At 52.7% G+C, this 17243-nt stretch overlaps 7 protein-coding genes across 7 annotated transcripts; 3 read left to right on the forward strand and 4 right to left on the reverse strand.

Moving 5' to 3' along the window:
* Positions 1-694: 694 nt before the first annotated feature.
* On the forward strand, positions 695-1852 carry APN1 (DNA-(apurinic or apyrimidinic site) lyase APN1; the record flags this gene model as incomplete). The annotated part of the gene is made up of 2 exons (XM_076685588.1): positions 695-788; positions 843-1852. 2 exons carry the CDS (start codon positions 695-697, stop codon positions 1850-1852), a joined length of 1104 nt encoding a protein of 367 aa, XP_076540212.1.
* A 734-nt stretch (positions 1853-2586) lies between these two features.
* TRVA0_026S01596 (uncharacterized protein) lies at positions 2587-4653 on the forward strand (the record flags this gene model as incomplete). Its single annotated transcript, XM_076685589.1, has 3 exons — positions 2587-2628; positions 2683-2764; positions 2819-4653. The coding sequence occupies 3 exons, from the start codon at positions 2587-2589 to the stop codon at positions 4651-4653; spliced, it is 1959 nt and encodes a 652-aa protein (XP_076540213.1).
* A 1036-nt stretch (positions 4654-5689) lies between these two features.
* KTR5 (glycosyltransferase family 15 protein) lies at positions 5690-7339 on the reverse strand (the record flags this gene model as incomplete). Its single annotated transcript, XM_076685590.1, has 1 exon — positions 5690-7339. The coding sequence occupies one exon, from the start codon at positions 7337-7339 to the stop codon at positions 5690-5692; it is 1650 nt and encodes a 549-aa protein (XP_076540214.1).
* Positions 7340-9090: 1751 nt separating this feature from the next.
* Positions 9091-10080, reverse strand: SDS3 (Sds3 domain-containing protein; the record flags this gene model as incomplete). The annotated part of the gene is made up of 1 exon (XM_076685591.1): positions 9091-10080. The coding sequence occupies one exon, from the start codon at positions 10078-10080 to the stop codon at positions 9091-9093; it is 990 nt and encodes a 329-aa protein (XP_076540215.1).
* A 2388-nt stretch (positions 10081-12468) lies between these two features.
* Positions 12469-14799, reverse strand: ERB1 (ribosome biogenesis protein ERB1; the record flags this gene model as incomplete). The annotated part of the gene is made up of 1 exon (XM_076685592.1): positions 12469-14799. One exon carries the CDS (start codon positions 14797-14799, stop codon positions 12469-12471), a length of 2331 nt encoding a protein of 776 aa, XP_076540216.1.
* A 232-nt stretch (positions 14800-15031) lies between these two features.
* Positions 15032-15697, forward strand: HSH49 (SF3B4/SAP49 family RNA-binding protein; the record flags this gene model as incomplete). The annotated part of the gene is made up of 1 exon (XM_076685593.1): positions 15032-15697. The coding sequence occupies one exon, from the start codon at positions 15032-15034 to the stop codon at positions 15695-15697; it is 666 nt and encodes a 221-aa protein (XP_076540217.1).
* Positions 15698-15902: 205 nt separating this feature from the next.
* On the reverse strand, positions 15903-17102 carry STE50 (Ste50p; the record flags this gene model as incomplete). Its single annotated transcript, XM_076685594.1, has 1 exon — positions 15903-17102. The coding sequence occupies one exon, from the start codon at positions 17100-17102 to the stop codon at positions 15903-15905; it is 1200 nt and encodes a 399-aa protein (XP_076540218.1).
* Between the last annotated feature and the right edge of the window lie 141 nt (positions 17103-17243).

Raw genomic sequence — 17243 nt, forward strand, 5'->3', positions numbered from 1 at the left:
CGCTGCCACCTAGGTATGGAGTGACCGCGGAGATAAAAGTCCCGAAAAAGCTTACTACGTTTTTGGCACAGTTGCAACAACGCAATTATATCAATTACAGTACACTATGGATCTTTACCGTTGGAGGTAGAGAAGTGAAAAGTCTGAGATCAAGATTCGAGATGGAAAAAAGTTTGACTCTAGCGCCCACGCTGGCGCGGCCCCAAGCGTGCGCTCGCACAACACACACGGCTGACCCCCTTTCTCGGCCGAGATGCCCCAGCGGTTGGCCATGGCGTTCCCTGACCCTGATCACCAAGCTAACCCCGAAGCATTGAAATTACGATGCGCTTTACGGACTTAAACATAGGGGCCAGTCGTTGGCTGCTAGTCGCCACTATCAGTCCAAATGGCGTATCAGGATAGGCGCGTTGGCCTAGAAGCTCCACAGTGGAGTAGGTTGTCCGGGGCATGCGTGCTACGCTACCCTCAATGATGGCGTGCCCAATCTATTAGGTGAATTCAGTTCTTTGGGAGCCGGCCCACCCTCCCAAACCTCCCATAAGCCCCGCTTCGCGGAGGGGTTGTAGATGCAACGGTGGTCGCCGCATGGAATGCGGCTGGGACGCCAGCGCACGCGCGCTTACTTCTTTTCACCCATTTACGCGTATGCCCAAAAATTGCCTCAGAGCTACGTGTGAGAGATCGAAGAGCAATGCCGCCAAAGAAGATAACCAAGGAGTTTAGAACGTTTACTCGGCTTAGCCAGCCCAAGCACTTCGTCGGAGCCCATGTGAGCACCGCAGATGGTAGGTTTTTCCAGCCCAATTCCTTGAATTATTTGGATAACTAACTGCTGCAAGGCGTCGAGGACACCATTGTTCGAACAGCTCGAATGGGGGGCAATGCGTTTGCGCTCTTCCTAAAGAACCAACGGCGGTGGACCCAAAAGCCACATGACCAAAAGAACGTAGATGCGTTTCATGCGAACCTCAAGGAGTACAATTTCGATCCATTGAAACACATCCTGCCCCACTCCTCGTACATTATCAACCTTGGTAATCCCGACAAGGAGAAACGGGCCAAGGCGATAGAATGTTTCCAGGACGACTTAGAGCGGTGTGAGCGGCTCGGGATTGGGCTTTACAACATACACCCAGGATCAACCCTGGGCACTGACAAGGACGAGACGATCAAGCGCATCGCGGACGGTATCAATGCCGCACATAAGGAGACGAAATTTGTCAAGGTCGTGCTGGAAAATATGGCCGGACAGGGCAACGTCATTGGATCGGTCCTGGAGGATCTCAAGAAGATCATTGAACACATTGAGGACAAATCGCGAATTGGCGTGTGCATCGACACGTGCCACGCCTTTGCGAGCGGGTACGACCTGCGCACAGAAGAGGTCTTTGACAAGTTCTGGCACCAGTTTGACGAGATTGTCGGCATGAAATACCTGTCGGGTATGCACCTCAATGACTCGAAGGCGCCGTTCGACAGCAAGCGTGACTTGCACCAAAACATTGGGCTAGGCTTTTTGGGGCTGGAGCCGTTCCGGCTCATCATGAACCGCAGCGAGTTCGAAGGCCTGCCGTTGATCCTCGAGACGCCTCTGGAGTCGGAAGGGAGCCCCAACGACGACTGCCGAGGCGATGAGATTAAGCTCCTGGAGTGGCTTATCGGTAGGAGTAGCGACGATGAGGGGTATCTAGCCAAGGCCAAAGAGTTGCAGGTGAAGGGTGCAAAGGAGCGGCAGGAGCACCAGGCCAAGTTCGACACGAAGCAGAAGAAGAGTGCCGCAAAGAATAATCGTACCATTGACTTTGCCGCCAAAGACGAGTCTAAGCCGAAACGGGCCAAACGCAGCTAGCTTCTACTGCAATACAATGTGTCCAGATCTCGATGGACTTTTTACGATCAGCCTGCATATGAACATCTAGACATTCACATTCTGGACGGCCAGCATGTGTGCTCCGGGATATCAGTACGGGTATTCCTGCAATCCAATATATTTATTTCATTTACTCAGCGGACAACTACATGTGACTACAACACACAGTCTATGCGGTATTAAAACATTCACGTCTGTCCGAAAGATATTCAACCGACTCACATCTATGCGAACGCTATTATAAAACATTGAACGACTCTATCTAAAGCTCTCAAAAACTTCAACGACTCACATCTCCCCAAATTGAAATAACGACCCATGTCCATTCTGTTAAAAGCAGCCAAAGCTGTATCACGACAGGGTCAAGGGCTGGACTTAGCGTTACCGTGTCCCAACCCGACCCTGAGCCGGCCCGTCGCGTTTAAACGTACCGTCAAAATGCAAGACGTAGGGGGGGGGGGGGGGGGGGGGGGGCAATGCCTCAAGCAATGCCACGGACAGGCCGAGAACTCATATGCAATGCTAGAGATCTGGTCTGTCAGACCACCTGGGTACATGTAAGGCGGAGGGAAAATATTTGAGTGGCCCCCTGTCTCCACGGCCGCCGTCGGAAAATTGCGACGCGCGGTCCCAGGAGACCGGGAAGTTCACATACAGGCCTCTCTCCATTTGGACTCCATTTGGGTCAACGAACATTGGCCGAACTCGATACGATGGTTCAAACGACGTCCAATGATAGCCTTCGCGGCGCACACGTAAGTGAGGGAAAAGAACGGCCAATTGAGCCGGGCTAACGCGACGGTTTTCAGGCAGAGTCACTATACTCCCAGGCGCGGTCGCTGGACCCGCGGGTCATTGAGGGCCCTTCCGCCAACTGCCCAAGGTCCACTCGTAAGTCACCGCCACCATCCTGTGAAGACAGAGAGGACTAACCAATTGACGTAGCTCGCGGGGTTCTGCCGCTGAACATTACGTGCGGTCCGCTGCTGCGATATGTGGGCATGAACGACCTTGCGCCAAACACCTGGCGCGGCTCTATCATGATTGTGACGAGAGACGACTCGTCGGACTACTCACGGGACCCCGTGTTGGCGCTGGCGTGCGCGACGGGCCAGGACGCGCCCAAGCTCGCCGAGGTGCCAGCCAAGGCCATCCACAAGGAGCAGGGTGTCACGTTCTGGCGCTTCGACCTGTCGGTTGCCATGGCGGAGGTCCAGCAGAGCGTTTCGTATATGATCAACAGCGACGAGACAGGGCGGTACACGTTCTACGTGCCGGCCGCCGATGAGACGATGAATGTCATGTTCTACTCGTGCAACGGCTTCTCGTACGGCGTCGACCCGTCCGAGTTCCAAGGGCGCATGTGGAACGACGTGCTCAAGCATCATGGCGAACGGCCGTTCCACGTGATGTTGGGCGGTGGCGACCAGATCTACTGCGACGCCATCAAGGCCGTCTCGCCGACCGTCAAGAAGTGGTCTACCGAGAAGAACCCAATTACCAAGCACGGCATGGAGTTCACTGAGGAGGTCGAGAAAGAGATCGACTCATTCTACCTGTGGCATTACATCCAGTGGTATGGGTTCGGGTACTGGGAAGGTGCCCACGGCTCGACGCGGCAGGTCGACCTGCCCAGTGCCATGGCTCAGATCCCGATGATCAACGTGTTTGACGACCACGACATCATTGATGGATTTGGCAGCTACCACGATCACACGATGCGCGTCCCCATCTTCAACGGCATTGGCAACTGCGCGTTTAAGTACTACCTGCTGTTCCAGCACCAGCTGAGCCTGACCGAGTCCCTGGCCGCCGAGCCCGCCTATGTCGTTGGCACAAAGCCGGGCCCCTACATCCGCCAGCAGCCGCGCTCTGTCTACGCGCGGCTCGGGAAATCCATGGCGTTCTACGGCCTCGACTGCCGCACCGAGCGGAGCCACGAAGAGATTGTGACGCCGGGCCACTACAAGCAGATGTTTGACCGGCTGCGGCAGGAGGTTGCCGACTCCCAAAGCCAGATCAGGCATCTCCTGCTCATGCTGGGGGTTCCCATTGCGTACCCACGCATGGTGTGGCTCGAGAACATACTGACCTCGCGGGTCATGGAACCTGTCAAGGTGCTCGCCAAGCACGGGCCCTTCAGGGGACTGATGAACGACTTTGACGGCTCAATTGAGATTCTCGATGACCTCGACGACCACTGGTGCGCCAAGCACCATAAGAAGGAGCGCAACTGGCTCGTAGAGGAGCTCTTGGCGTTTGCACGCGACACCAAAGTGCGCGTCACTATCCTCAGTGGTGACGTGCATCTGGCGGCCATTGGCCGGTTCTACACGAAGAACCGCCTGCCTGCCGAGCAGGACCCCAACATGATGCTCAATATCATCTCCTCGGCCATCGTCAACTCGCCGCCGTCCAACAAACTCGCCGACTTCCTCAATAAGCGCAACAAGATACACCATCTGACGCACGAGATCGACGAGGACATGGTCAAAATCTTCACGCACGACGTGGACGGCACGAAGCGCAACAACATGAGGCTCCTACCGCGGCGCAACTGGTGCTCCATCGCGCAGCAGGCTGACAGCGCGCAGAACAGCGCGAGGCGGGCTGGCCCCATGTTTGGCACTACGGGAGCTAACCACATTGATAATGAGGATGAGCCGACGTATGCTGATGCCGCAGACTCGCTGTCAATTGTGCTTCACATGGAGAAGGACCAGCACGTTGAATCGGGAGAGACAATGCCATACCGGATTCTAGTCCCTGCCCTTTCTTGATTTTTGATTATTTGATTAATTTGCCTTAGCATATCGGAAGAGACATTTCCATACGAAAGTTTTTGTTCCTTAGTTTTTCGTACTTATTAATTGATTTATGGATCAGTTGAATCGAATTCTTATATTACCTTTTCACAAATTTTAATTGATTTATGGAATGATTGGTGCATATCGCGTATCAATCTTGCGCACTATTTGGTACATTGCGTGAAGCTCCAAGGGGGCGGGTTGGACGGTCGGCAGATCCGATAGCCAAGTTTATTCGAGAAATGGGTAGCGATCTACGAGGTACCAGCGAATTGCGGGGAGGGACCTATAAGTGGTAGCGTCTCATGTGTTGTCCCAAGTCGCTTTTGGAGCCAAAATAGCTGCCGCAGATGAAGCATTTATGCTCGGTCGCTTCGGAACTCGGAGAAGGGCTTTCCATTTCTGTACCTCTGCACTTTGCGATGTATCTCTACTCTGCACTTTGCGATCTGGCCAACTGATTGGACTTTTCTTGCGATATTTGGCTTCTTTGATTAGTTGGTGGAGAGAATTGGGTAACAGCAGGGGAAAGTCGCAGTTTATATAGTTAGTCAGGCAATGGCCATTGCGCAAATTCAACCACCTCAGGAGTCATATCCCGAGACCAGATCAGCCACCCCTTCTCTGGGTACGTCGCCTGTATCTAGGTACACAATCCTTCTCTTGGTACACGATTCTTCTCTGGGTACCGTTCTCCAGGATTTGAGTACCCATGTAAAACACTTTTTTGATAGCTGATACAGGGGATATATCCATAAAAGCGTGTATATACTGTATTTATACAAATATTGTTATCCATCTTTCGTCGCATTATACATTAATAAAAACAAAATCGTATAGTCATAAACCTCTAATAGCCACCAAACGCCAAAATAGAGACCAAAAGTAGAGACATTAGCGTCATGGGGTACTAGTTGAGCGGGCATTTTTCAAAAATGGGGTGGAGAGTGATTAAAATGAGTGCTGAACGGGGCATTTTTGAAAAGACTGGGGGGAGTTAAAAAAAGAGTTAGATCCAGCCGCCAACGACATCTACCCACCTGCTCAAGCACGATCCCGGCTTGCCCTCGATCTCAGTAACGTCCGTGTCGCAGCGGCACCGGCACCCCACACCGTTAGGTACCTCTGGATCAAAGTCCGCCCAGTAGGCGTCCTCCTTGACTTGCTCCGGGTCACTGGGGTCCCTGATGTAGGGAAGGTGTGGCTTCTGCCGCTGCGGCGCATTGGCTGGACAATGCTGGATCGTCGTGTGTCGATATCCAATGTCTCTAAAGTAGTGCAGCTGGCTGGGCTCGAGGAAGAGTCCAGCCGCCAGAGAGTGGACGGGCGCGTCGCCCCACCGCTCGGTCCAGAAGCCGCCTGCCCGCTCGAGGGCCTCAAAGTAGTCGTTGTACTGCTTCGACCGGAAGAAATCGAGCCGTGCAATCTCAAAGTTCGACCAAAAGTGGCACATGTTGTACACTTCGCCATCCATGGCGTTGGGGTGGATGCCGTCTTGCTCCCACTCGCGGCTGAGCTTAGAGGAGGGCATGCCGCCATAAGTGATGCGCTGCTCCTTTTCGAGGAACGCCTCTTCAGGCAATTGCTCCTTGAGCTCGGCGTGCTCCTTGACCCGCTGCTGCTCCTCTTCTTGCTTCTGCTGCTTCTTGCGCGCCTTCACCGACGCAGAGTCACGGCTCGACTCGGACTGGTCGTCCTCATCGTCCGGGTGCGCTAAGAACAGGTTCCATGTCTGCGTGGTGTTGAGTCCCTGGCTCTTCTTGAACCCAACTGTATGGCGGAACAGGTTCGGGACCGTCTCGACCAGCTCCTTGATGATGATTGTGAACCCGTAGACCTTGTTGTTGCGCTCCATGTACTTGAATGGGTCGTACGTCAGGTCGCAGAAGAACTTGACGTCCGGCTCGAGCCGCCAGTACCACTCGTACTTGGCCAGCAGCGGGTGCTTGTAGAACTTGCCGCTGTAGAACCGGCACATCTTGTGATACGACTCCATAGCCCCGTACATGATTCCCTGGTCGCCCTGGCGCGCAATGGCCTCGGCGACATACTCTTCTTCCGCCCAGGTAGGGAAGTTCCAGTCGGCGCCGTCAATGACGCCAAACTCGACCTTGGAGTCTGTCACGTTCGAGACCGCCTCAATGAAGGTCGAATTGAACGGCTCATCGTTCAAGAAGACGTACGGGTAGTGGTACCACCGGTTAAAGTGCCGCTCGAGACTCTTCATGCTCGTCGTGATGCCCTCGACCTCAGAGTTCCTTGCCAGCACGACCAACACGCCGTTAGCCCGCGGACCACTGGGGTCGGGATCACGGCACCCAACGACAAATGGCCGGTCAATGTCTCCCTTAATCTCGCGAACTGGCGGCAGGCCTTTATTCTTCATGGGGAGGATTCCGCCGCCGGCGGATCCGCCAAGGAGCAGGTATGCAACCAGCAGCGCGACTACGAGCGGCGCACTGACCAGCGCTAGTAACGGAGACGACACGTTGGAGGTCACCCGCACCCGCATCCGAGCCACGAACCGGGCCCGCTGGTAGGCCTTCTCGACGAGCTGGACCGTCCGCGACCGGTACCGCCCTGCGCTGAGCTCGGCCTTTTCGTTCTCCCCGCTGGGGGGGTATATGATGCGGCCCTTGAGATGGCCGAGTATCCTCATAGCTCTATCCTATGCTTACCCACAGCTCGCCCCGGGGTGTATACCAAGTTCAGTTCTCGCGATGTATGCCACGTCGGAGAGCTGGAATGCAAAAGGGGTGGGGATGGTTGTCGGTTTTTTTACTTGCATTTTTTCCCCCCTTTTGAAACAGCCTCGCTGCACGGCAACGGATAATCTCCAACGGCTGTCATTTCATTAAACGTCAGTCATTAAACACCAGTCGTTAAACGCCAGTCATTAAACACCAGTCAGCAATCCTCAATCAGCGCCTTACTTGTGGTATCTTTTCGTCGTCTCGGTTATTCATTTCGAGGGGCCCTGTTTCTCGCTTCATGGGGCAGCCGAGTTGTCGGGGCCACTGAAGCAGTCGTTACAGCCGTATACCAGGCGTGCCCCCCACTCATGAAGCAACGCTTTTGTTACAGCCTGGTCCTAATTTACCGCCTTTGTGTCTAGCCAAGTATTTGCTGGCCATAATGATGGGCGAAAAGTGCCTATTCTCATGGCCTGTCATCATAGCTGTCACCACAGCTGCTAGCTGTCAGTGTATGTGCGCCTTAATTTCAGTGACGTTATGATTGAGGATTGTGATTCATGATCATCGTTCGGCGTCGTACGTGTTTAGCCTTGGTTGCGGGGCGGCTTGTTACAGCCGTACGTTGCTGCTTGTTTCGTCCGTTGCACCGTGCGTACTTGTATTATGGCGACTTTATGTGTACCTATGGCGAAGAGCATTGTCTATCTGTATGGGTAATGCAATGTTACAAAGAATAGTTTTTATGATAACTGTTTTGCTAGTTTATTATACCGTTGGCAAGCTTAACTGTAACTCTGTAATCTCGATGTGGCTAATGGCATGTTTACAAATTAAGCCCTACTAATTATCGAATGATGTAAGTATTCAATATTCTGGTGATCAGAAACAACCTCAATTGGCTACTCAATACGTTTGTCTCCCATGTCCAGTCTCAGACACAGCTTTCACGCACTGTACGACTACGGCGGCAGAACGGTAGTATCGAATTCCCATATACCGGTACTTATATATGCTAGTGGTATCAATACGTGCTAATACGTGCTAAAACGTACTAATACGTACTAATACTAATGATTATAAATATATAGGCAAAAATAATTTACGTTAATAGAAAAATAGTAGCGGTACAGATGTTGCCGTCTTAGTGGTTCGTTTGTTGATGAAATGTCCTCGAGACGCGTACTCGGAGCGCCATGCAACAGCCGCACTAACAACACTGTTACACACCCACTCCTGGTGTACTCCTTAGTAATAACACGTTCTCATGAGGACCCACCCATGACGCCTGGTATAACTACACTGTATTATTGTACCACTGTAGTCGGCCAGTGGCCAGCTCCAGCTCCATTTTTGGGAAATTTCCTTTTCCTATCTCTCGCACCTGTAGATGCTATACCGCAATATGTGTGTGACTTATATTTTGCGTGTATAACTCTGACTAATGAGTGGCCGGGATCAGCCCTAATCGATCAGATACAAACCATCAACTGGCAGTCCTGTCAAAGCGATCCCTAGCAATTGCAACAGCCGCACTCAGCATTGCGTGCATTACACCACATTGGGGATGCCTTGTAACAAAATGGTTGTAACAACGCTCGTGAGGTGCCGTCGTACGGCTGTAACGGCTGTGAGAGATGGGGGAGTGCGGCTAAAAAGTGGGGGGTAGTTTGGTCGTTAGCATTCATTACAGATAAATACAGGAGGAGGCAGGGGACTATGATTTGATAAGGGAACGGATTAACGCAATGTCCTCCATGGCCTCGTCGGGCTTCAAAGGCGGGACGCCCTGGTAAGACCGAGAGGTGTGCCGAGTCGTCGGCACATCGCGCTCCTTGGCGAACAGCACCCCCTCCAGCACGTCGCGGTCCGAGCCATCGCTCGCCCCGGTACGGTTGCCCCCCGAGCCCCGGGCCCGCTTGGGCTGCGACGATTTGCCATCCCCCGAGAGCGCGCTGAGCTCGTCGTAGGTGGCAGCGGCCGACATCTCCTGGCGGCGCCGCCGCCGCCGATGATCCGACGAAGCGCCGCCGTTCTGTGGCGAGCCCGGCGCCAGGCCGGCTGCTGTGTTGTTGTCAGTAGAGGCCGGGGGCCCGCCGCGGTCGTATGATAGGAACACCGAGTGGTCGTTGGCGATATCGAGCAGCGCCTTGTCCTCGCGCAGCTTCTTGCGTTGCGCCTCGAGCCGCGACATGAGCCGCTCCTTGACCATCTGCATCATCTGCTCGTGCTCCTCGTGCGCCTGCTCCACCTGCTTGTGGTACTCCCCTTCAGCGCGCTCTATCAGGTACTGCTCGTACAGCCGCAGCTTGACCAGCTCGTAGTCGCGCCGCTCCTCGATGTCGTGAAGTCGCTCCTGGAACTCGGCGTTGGCGCCCGTGTGCAGCGACGTCAGCGTCGTCTGGAGCGTGTGCAGCATTTGGCGGTAGTGTATATCCCGATCCGTCTCAAACGCCTCGTTCAGCTGGACGTAGCGGCTCGCCATCGTCTGCCGCCGCTTGTCCCGCTTGCTCGTCACCGGCGCAGCCGCCACGGGCTGGTGATGGTGCGCTATCGGCGCATATTGCTGGATATATCCGCCGTACTGAGGCGGAGGAGGTGGTGGTGGCGGTGGCGGTGGCTGCTGGCCTCTGTAGTAGTAGCTCGGATCAACTTGATAGCGGTAGTCCCACGACGATTGAGGCGGCGGGACGTAGTAACTGTCCATCGTCTCTCGTCTTCTCTATACTGTGGTTGGAGAAGAGATTTTGGGCTCATTTCAGCACGCTTATTGGGAACCCAGCGCCGCGAAAGTCCCAACTTTGCGCGTGCGGCTGGTGAGCCCCTCCTCCACCTTTGAGCCTCAGGGGGAACATCCATTTAATCGAGTTCCCATTGCCCCGCTGCTTCACTTGGGGGCCAGCCCCCAAACCTCCGTAGTTCCGCTTCGCGGAGATCAGGCGTTGCTTGGAGCGTGGACGGCACTTCAATCTGTCGCGTTTAGTAATTTTGAATATGTGGAACGGTATTCAGAAATATCCAAGTTACCCCCCCCCCCCCCAATTGTATTTTATGCGATCGTAGCAAAAAAGCTTGTCCATCACGCCGCCTTCTTGAGAGGTTAGCCCGCGTATATATTGTAAATCAATGTCAAAAACCTTAGAATCATCGATAAGCAACGTGATATACTCTCATGCCTCTCGCATATAAAGGTATCTGTAATAAATATCTACGTCAGATAAATCCGCCGCGTTAGGCGAGGTTGTTGCAGGTGTCTCGAGACATGTGCACTGCTCTATAAGTGCTTTAATCAATTCCTTCGTTTTCTCCGGCTCGAAGAAAAATAGGCCTAGCAGAATTCTGCATGCTCTATGAAGGTAGCTCATGAAACCGAAAAGATCTTTAACGTACCACGGTATTACCGTGTCTCTTGCCAGTCTTGTGTTCCAGTCGCGCCAATTCACAGAAGCCAGACCTCCTCTCTGACGTTGCAAAGAAATGGCGCAATGAACGTGAGATGCTCGCTCTTTTCGTAAGCACCGAAGAATCGGTCGGGCCCCTTAGTCAGTTGTTGTAGTCTCGCGAACCATGACATCAACATCAACATCAACATCAACATCAACATCAACATCAACATCAACAGCCTTTTCGGAGACCCACAACTCCAGTGTGCGAATGTTTGGGAAGTCCAGTTACATACCAGGCTCATATTTCAGAACTTCAAATTCCACGTTAAGCTTAGTAACGAACCTGCCGGAGATATTGATTGCTTTGCTATTTGCTTGCGGTAGCATGTATACACTGAGTATTTGGAATTCAGATATGTGAGGCGATAGCACTATTTTTCAGGTGTACAACATCATAACTGTAAGGACCCGATCTGTGGATAGGCAATAAGCAGCTTTTCAATCTCACTCATTGGAATATCCCCGAAGATGGTGACAGTCCTGATATTTCGCTATTCGGTGTCCACCATCAATGTGCCCGAGGTTGAATATATGCTTCAATTGAAGTGGCTATTATTTCAAGAATATTGATCGTTTGAACCAATTCGTGATGTCCATCATCGGTGCATGTCACGTCTTTGATATTGACTCTCAACTTTTTTTTTGACCGTTTATGGCTTTTGTATCCGTCAGCACCCCTTTTCAAAAAATATCACCAATTTAGCCTTGAGATCTACTTCCTACCACCAAGAAAATCTCCTGGGCATATCTCATTGCTAAGGTAATGCTTCAATGTACCGCTATAGTAGAGAGGCCCATTGTCTGATAGGTCAAGTGTCAACCTACTGATGTATTTTGCAACGAAGGGCATCAATTCGGTAAAGCCAGTAAGATTTCTTTTTATTTCCCTCTAGTGCAAGGCTCTGTTACGTTGAAATAATCAATTGTAACGTCACTCCATCTTCTGTGCACAGCAATGTCGCGAAACAAACAACATGTGTTCTGTACCAGTATTTCACTTAAATATGCTCCAATATGGTCGAATATCAATTCCCACAACTCTATAGGCAAGTTATACTAGCTAGGCAACGGACTTTAATCAATATTATTGTATTACCACTCTATAAGCAGCTTAGTGGAATATAATTTCTTTTGCTCTTGCTTCTGTTGTAAGTGGACGAGGAACAGTTTAGAAAACCGACGCTCTGGGCCTCTAGAAGCTACATTAGAAACAATTTAAAAACATACTTAAAGAGTTACCTGGCAGAAGAATTGGTTCTAGTACACTATCAAGCATCAGCCACTGTATATACTCAATGATAATGTTACTGTAGTTGCACCGTATTGATAATACTTTACGATATTCAAAAGCGTCTTCTACTATTTTGTGCGCAGCTCTCTACTTAGCGACAAAAAATATTCCAGTAAGAAATTATCTACGGAAGTACGTCTCTGCTTTAAATAGAATATAGTCACATAGAAACCCCGCTCAATATATCCTAATGCCGTAGGATAGCCTAGTTCCTGAATTGCTTGCTTCAAAGGGCAAAAAGATATCGTCCGTTTAATGGCTTCGAAATTCACATGTAAGATATTGCAATTGAAGACCAAAGATGGCTTACCACTATGCTATTGGAGAGATACAATGGGTCGTAATAATCTATTGAGGATTAAGCAGTCCACAAACGCGCAGTGCCATCGGCACCGGCGCTGAACAGCCATGCTTCTTTTGGATGCCATGCGACGCTGAGTACACCAAGACTGCTCTTCACCTGGTGGCCCTTGAGCACCTTGAGAGGTACAAGCAGAGGGTTCTTGTCAAGATCGTTGTACACCATGCCATGGAACACATTGATGTGTCCATCGTCAGAGGCACTGCAGAACAGCGGAAGGCCTCCCTTGTGGAATGCAACGTCTCGCACAGCCTTCTCGTGGTACCGCAGCGTCTTGTATGGCTTGGTGCCAATGTCCATGTCGTGCCAGGTAACTCGCTTATCGTAGGAGGATGCTACTAGATTATCGCCAAGCGGGTGGATATCAAACGACGAAAGCCATCGGGCGCCAGGCATGAGCTTCTTGGCCAGAACCTGCGACGCCAGATCGTAGATTCGCACATATCGCTGGGTGGCGACGTAGAGATGCGGTCTGAACGGGTGGAACATGGCGTCCTGGACAATACCCTTCGACTTGCGGAACGGCGACTGGGTAGTATGCTTCGACAGCTGGTGGATGAGCACCGCCGAATTGGCGCCCTCTGGAGAGACCGACACAAAGTAGTCACCCTTTCGGTGCCACGACAGCTTCTTAACCGTCTTTCGGCACCGCACAACGGCTCCCACGCAATTCTCAGAAAGCTTGGGTGCTGGAGTCGTCCACTTGGCTGCGTTTCGCTTCTTCTTCTCGGCAGGACCGTCCTCCTCGTCCGAAGAGTCGGCATCCACGTTAGTACTGCTCTTGGCCTCATTGCCCTTGGCGGCATAGCCCCAACCAGCCTCGATGAGCTCGCGGCCACGGTTCTCAGTCTCGCCGTCAAACACCGGAGGAACCATCAGGTATATATTGTCTCCGGCCGACACAGCCAGCAGCCCGCTATCGGCTCGGGGGTTCCAGGCCACGGCCTCAACATAATCGTCCGAAGTATCCCGCTGGTCGTCCAGCTCTTCATCGACGTAGGTGTCAAGCTTGGCGACGTCAAGCTTCCACAGCTCTCGGCCGGTCAGGATCTCCCACACTCGCACAGTACCATCATCACCGCCAGTAGCCACAAACTTGCCGGTTGGGTCCACGTTAACTGTTCTAACGCGGCCGACATGGCCTCGGTACACAGTTGAGCACTTGATGGGGAAGGGCCGCAGGTCCTGGGGCGAGGGAAGGTCGGGGATGAGCGAATCGGGGTCGATGTTAAGCTTCTTGTGTCGCACTCGCGGCGCAAGATATAGATCCAGCGACCGCTCGAACCGCTCCCGCACAAAGTTCTGGTAGCCCGGAACCCTTCGCAGGGCACCGTACTTCTGGGGGATGAAGTTTCGCTCCCGGTCAGAAGGGTCAGTTTTCTCCCACTTCTCCCGCTCTTCATCGTCTAGCAGATACTCCTCAGGCGGGTTGTACGACTCCTCGTGGGTTGGAGGCGGCAGCTTGGGTGCCCGCAGGTTCATTACGTGGTCCTGGGGCAGCTGGTCGGCGCTATCAACCCAAATGTCGAAAGGAACGATCTCGTCCTCCTCGTCACGCTTAGGCTTGTTAGGCACAATTCGGCCCTCTCGAATAGCCCTAACGATCTTCATAACTCGCCTGGCCTCGTGCTTGGACGGCACGAATCGCCGCTTGGGCTCAGGTGCCGCCGAGAGGGGCATGACCGAGGTCTGTGAAGTGAACCACTCGACCGTGTCCTCGTAGGGGTTCATCGCCTCATCCATGTTCTCGCCCTGCTGCAGCCTCTTGACTAAATCCAGTTCCTCGGGGGTCAGCTTGAGCCCACCGCCCGTGTTCTTGTCGAGAAGACCAGTCCAGCCCTCTGGCAGGTCAATCGACTCGAGCAGCGTGTCGAGGGCCGACCCGGTCGCCGGACGCATGATACGCTTTCCATCGAGATCATACCCGATATGCGGCATTTCATCATACGCAGAAAGGGGGATGTTGCCAATGGCGTTTGTGTCTTCGCGATCCGTGTCGTCAGAGTCGTACACTGGATCGATCTCTGGTCGCAACGGCCTGGGCTTGCCGTCTGCTCCCTTGACCCACGTGATCTCATCGTCACTGGCGTCTCTAACCTGGATATTCTCGAGATCCCTGACCATTCGCGGATCCAGCGTCTCTGCCTCACTCTCTTCGTCCTCGTCCTCTTCAAAGCTGCTATCATCGGCCTCTTCGCCAAGCAGCTTCTCAAGCTCCCGGTCTTCGGCCTCGCTGTCCCACTCCTCGTCGCTGATTTGAGCCCCAAGACTCTCCTCCGTGACCTTTTCAGCCTCTTCCAGGCTTCTCTTCTTCTGCTTCACCGCCATCCTGTGGTTATCTATGATGGTTGACTGATCCGAAGGAAAATATTTTTCAGCACGGCTGTGTATCGCGATTTTTTCAAGACACCTCCCAACCGATAACCCTTCATGTCACTACGGGACACTCACTCCTACATTTACGGCTGCCATTGAAATTACCAACAGTTCATTAGTCGTACAGTGGAGATTGAATTTATTAACTGGAGGCTTACGTTTGTCTACTATTAATTGAAATACTATGATGAATAGGCCAATTAAAGAGTCAGAACGAAACCAGGAGGCCACTGTTTATGTGGGAAACCTCGACGAACGAGTCACGGAAGCACTGCTCTACCAGCTAATGATTCAGGCAGGGCCCGTAGTCAACATATTCATGCCCCGCGATAGGCTTCAGGAGGAGCATCAGGGGTACGCGTTTGTTGAGTACCGCGGAGAGAAGGATGCTGGGTATGCGGCGGCCGTTCTGAACCAGATCAAGATGTTTGGCAAGGCCATCAGGGTCAATCGGGCAGCCCAGGACCGGGAGAGAGACCAGGACGTCGGGGCGAGGCTCTTTGTGGGCAACCTGGATCCCATGGTCGACGAACAGGTGCTTAGTGATACTTTCTCTACATTTGGAGCGCTCATTGAGACGCCGACGATTTCGCGCGACAGCGAAGGCAACTCTAAAGGGTACGGATTTGTATGTTTTGACTCTTTCGAGGCCTCTGACAAGGCCCTCGAGGCTATGAACAACCAATTCCTCATGAACAGGCCATGTAAGGTCGACTACGCGCTTAAGAAAGACGGTAAGAAGCATGGCGATGAGGCAGAGCGAACTCTGGCCTCTCAGGCTCGCCAAAACAATCCGGCTCCTTCTCGTCCTCTTATTTCGTCTACCCCTACTCCAGCTCCATCGAGATGACCTACCTAATTCACCCATATTGATATAGCCGGGATGGCTGATATCATTGGGAAAGATAAATAACCGGTGCACTTTCCATGAACACCTTTTCAGAGTATCGCTCCTATTCATATGAATGGACGATACCCTCGGAAGGATATTATATCCCTTGGAGAGGCCAATTGGCGGAATATTCACTCCCTCTAAAATAATTGGCGGTTGATTATCACAGAACGCCTCCCGGAGTACCCGTCATCATTACCCCTCCGCTATTATACGGATGGTTCTTCCACATGTCTGGAATATGCCGTAGCATGAACATGGGCTTCTTGCCCGCGTCCTGCAGTTCCTTAAATATAATCAACGGCTTCTCGTCCAGCCCCAAAGTTCGCTCTTTATCTTCATACGACACTAGCAACGCATAGTCCTGCCAGTCAGCGTTGATGCCGTACTTGCGCAGCGCTGCCGGCAGCACTTTGTAGCACGGATCCTCCATCGACACTCTAAACGATTTCAGCGACTCGGCAGCTGATCCGCCCTTGGACGAAGTAGAATGCTTCTGCTGTTGCCGCCGTACACTCTTGGATCGCTGAATATCCTCAAGCAGCTCCGATCCTGGGTTCGTCGTCTTGATCGAGTTCATTGATAGAGCACCAAAGCTCTTCTTGTGTAGTAACTCCTTGACTCCGCCACCACTACCACCACCATTGCCTCCGGAATTGTCTCCCGTTGCTGATATTGGCGTCTGGTGGTTAGTCGGAGAGGGCGAAGCGGCCGGAATTGACGTTGACAATGACGGTAGGCTTGGGGCCATAGCAGAAGAGGAGGATGCAATGGTCGGCGACTGATGTGACGACGGATTATTGTTGCTAGATTGGGGCTGCTGTTGTTGCTGGGGGGCCTGGCTCTGCGGCGGTGGTGGATGCAGGGACCCAGGCGCCTCAGGGGTAGGCAGTGGCTTGGACTCCTTGACCAGCCGGAACACCGGAAGCAAGTCCTCTCTTAAGCGCGCAAACCCATCAAGAAGCTTACGGATCTCGTTTTCAGCGTACCCAATGCGCTCATCGCGTATCTCAAACGAGTGGATGATGGAGGGCGGGTCAATAGTTGTTCCCTTGGCCTCTAATCTGCGCGCCTCGTGCACCGTTGGCGGGATGTAATGGTCGGGGTCTATCTGGATCTCCTGGGAGACTTTGAGCTCGTAGATGGCCTTGAGGATGCGGATCCTGTGGCCGACCGATCTGACACCGATCTCCGACAGATCGGGCTGCTCCAGGTATATCAGCGCGTCACCAGTGACGTTGTTCTCAATGAAGTTTGCAGCATAGAGCCCTAGTCCAAGGTTCGAAATCCACTTTGACACCTTTTCCGCGTCCCACTCGAACACGCTGGACGAAAAGAACACCGAATACTGGGGCTCGCTCATGCTCAGTAGTCTCGTTTCTGCTTCTCTGACTTGGCCGTCGTGGCTGTGGAGAGGGACACGAGGGGGTTTCGACGGGTATTATTTCCCAGGGGGGAAGAAATATTTGCGCGCGCCAAAAATTAAAAAAAGCGTTGGAGTTTA

This window comes from Trichomonascus vanleenenianus (assembly GCF_965637985.1).
Source record: "Trichomonascus vanleenenianus strain CLIB 3782 genome assembly, contig: TRVA0_026S, whole genome shotgun sequence".
NCBI classification, from domain to species: Eukaryota; Fungi; Ascomycota; class Dipodascomycetes; order Dipodascales; family Trichomonascaceae; genus Blastobotrys; species Blastobotrys vanleenenianus.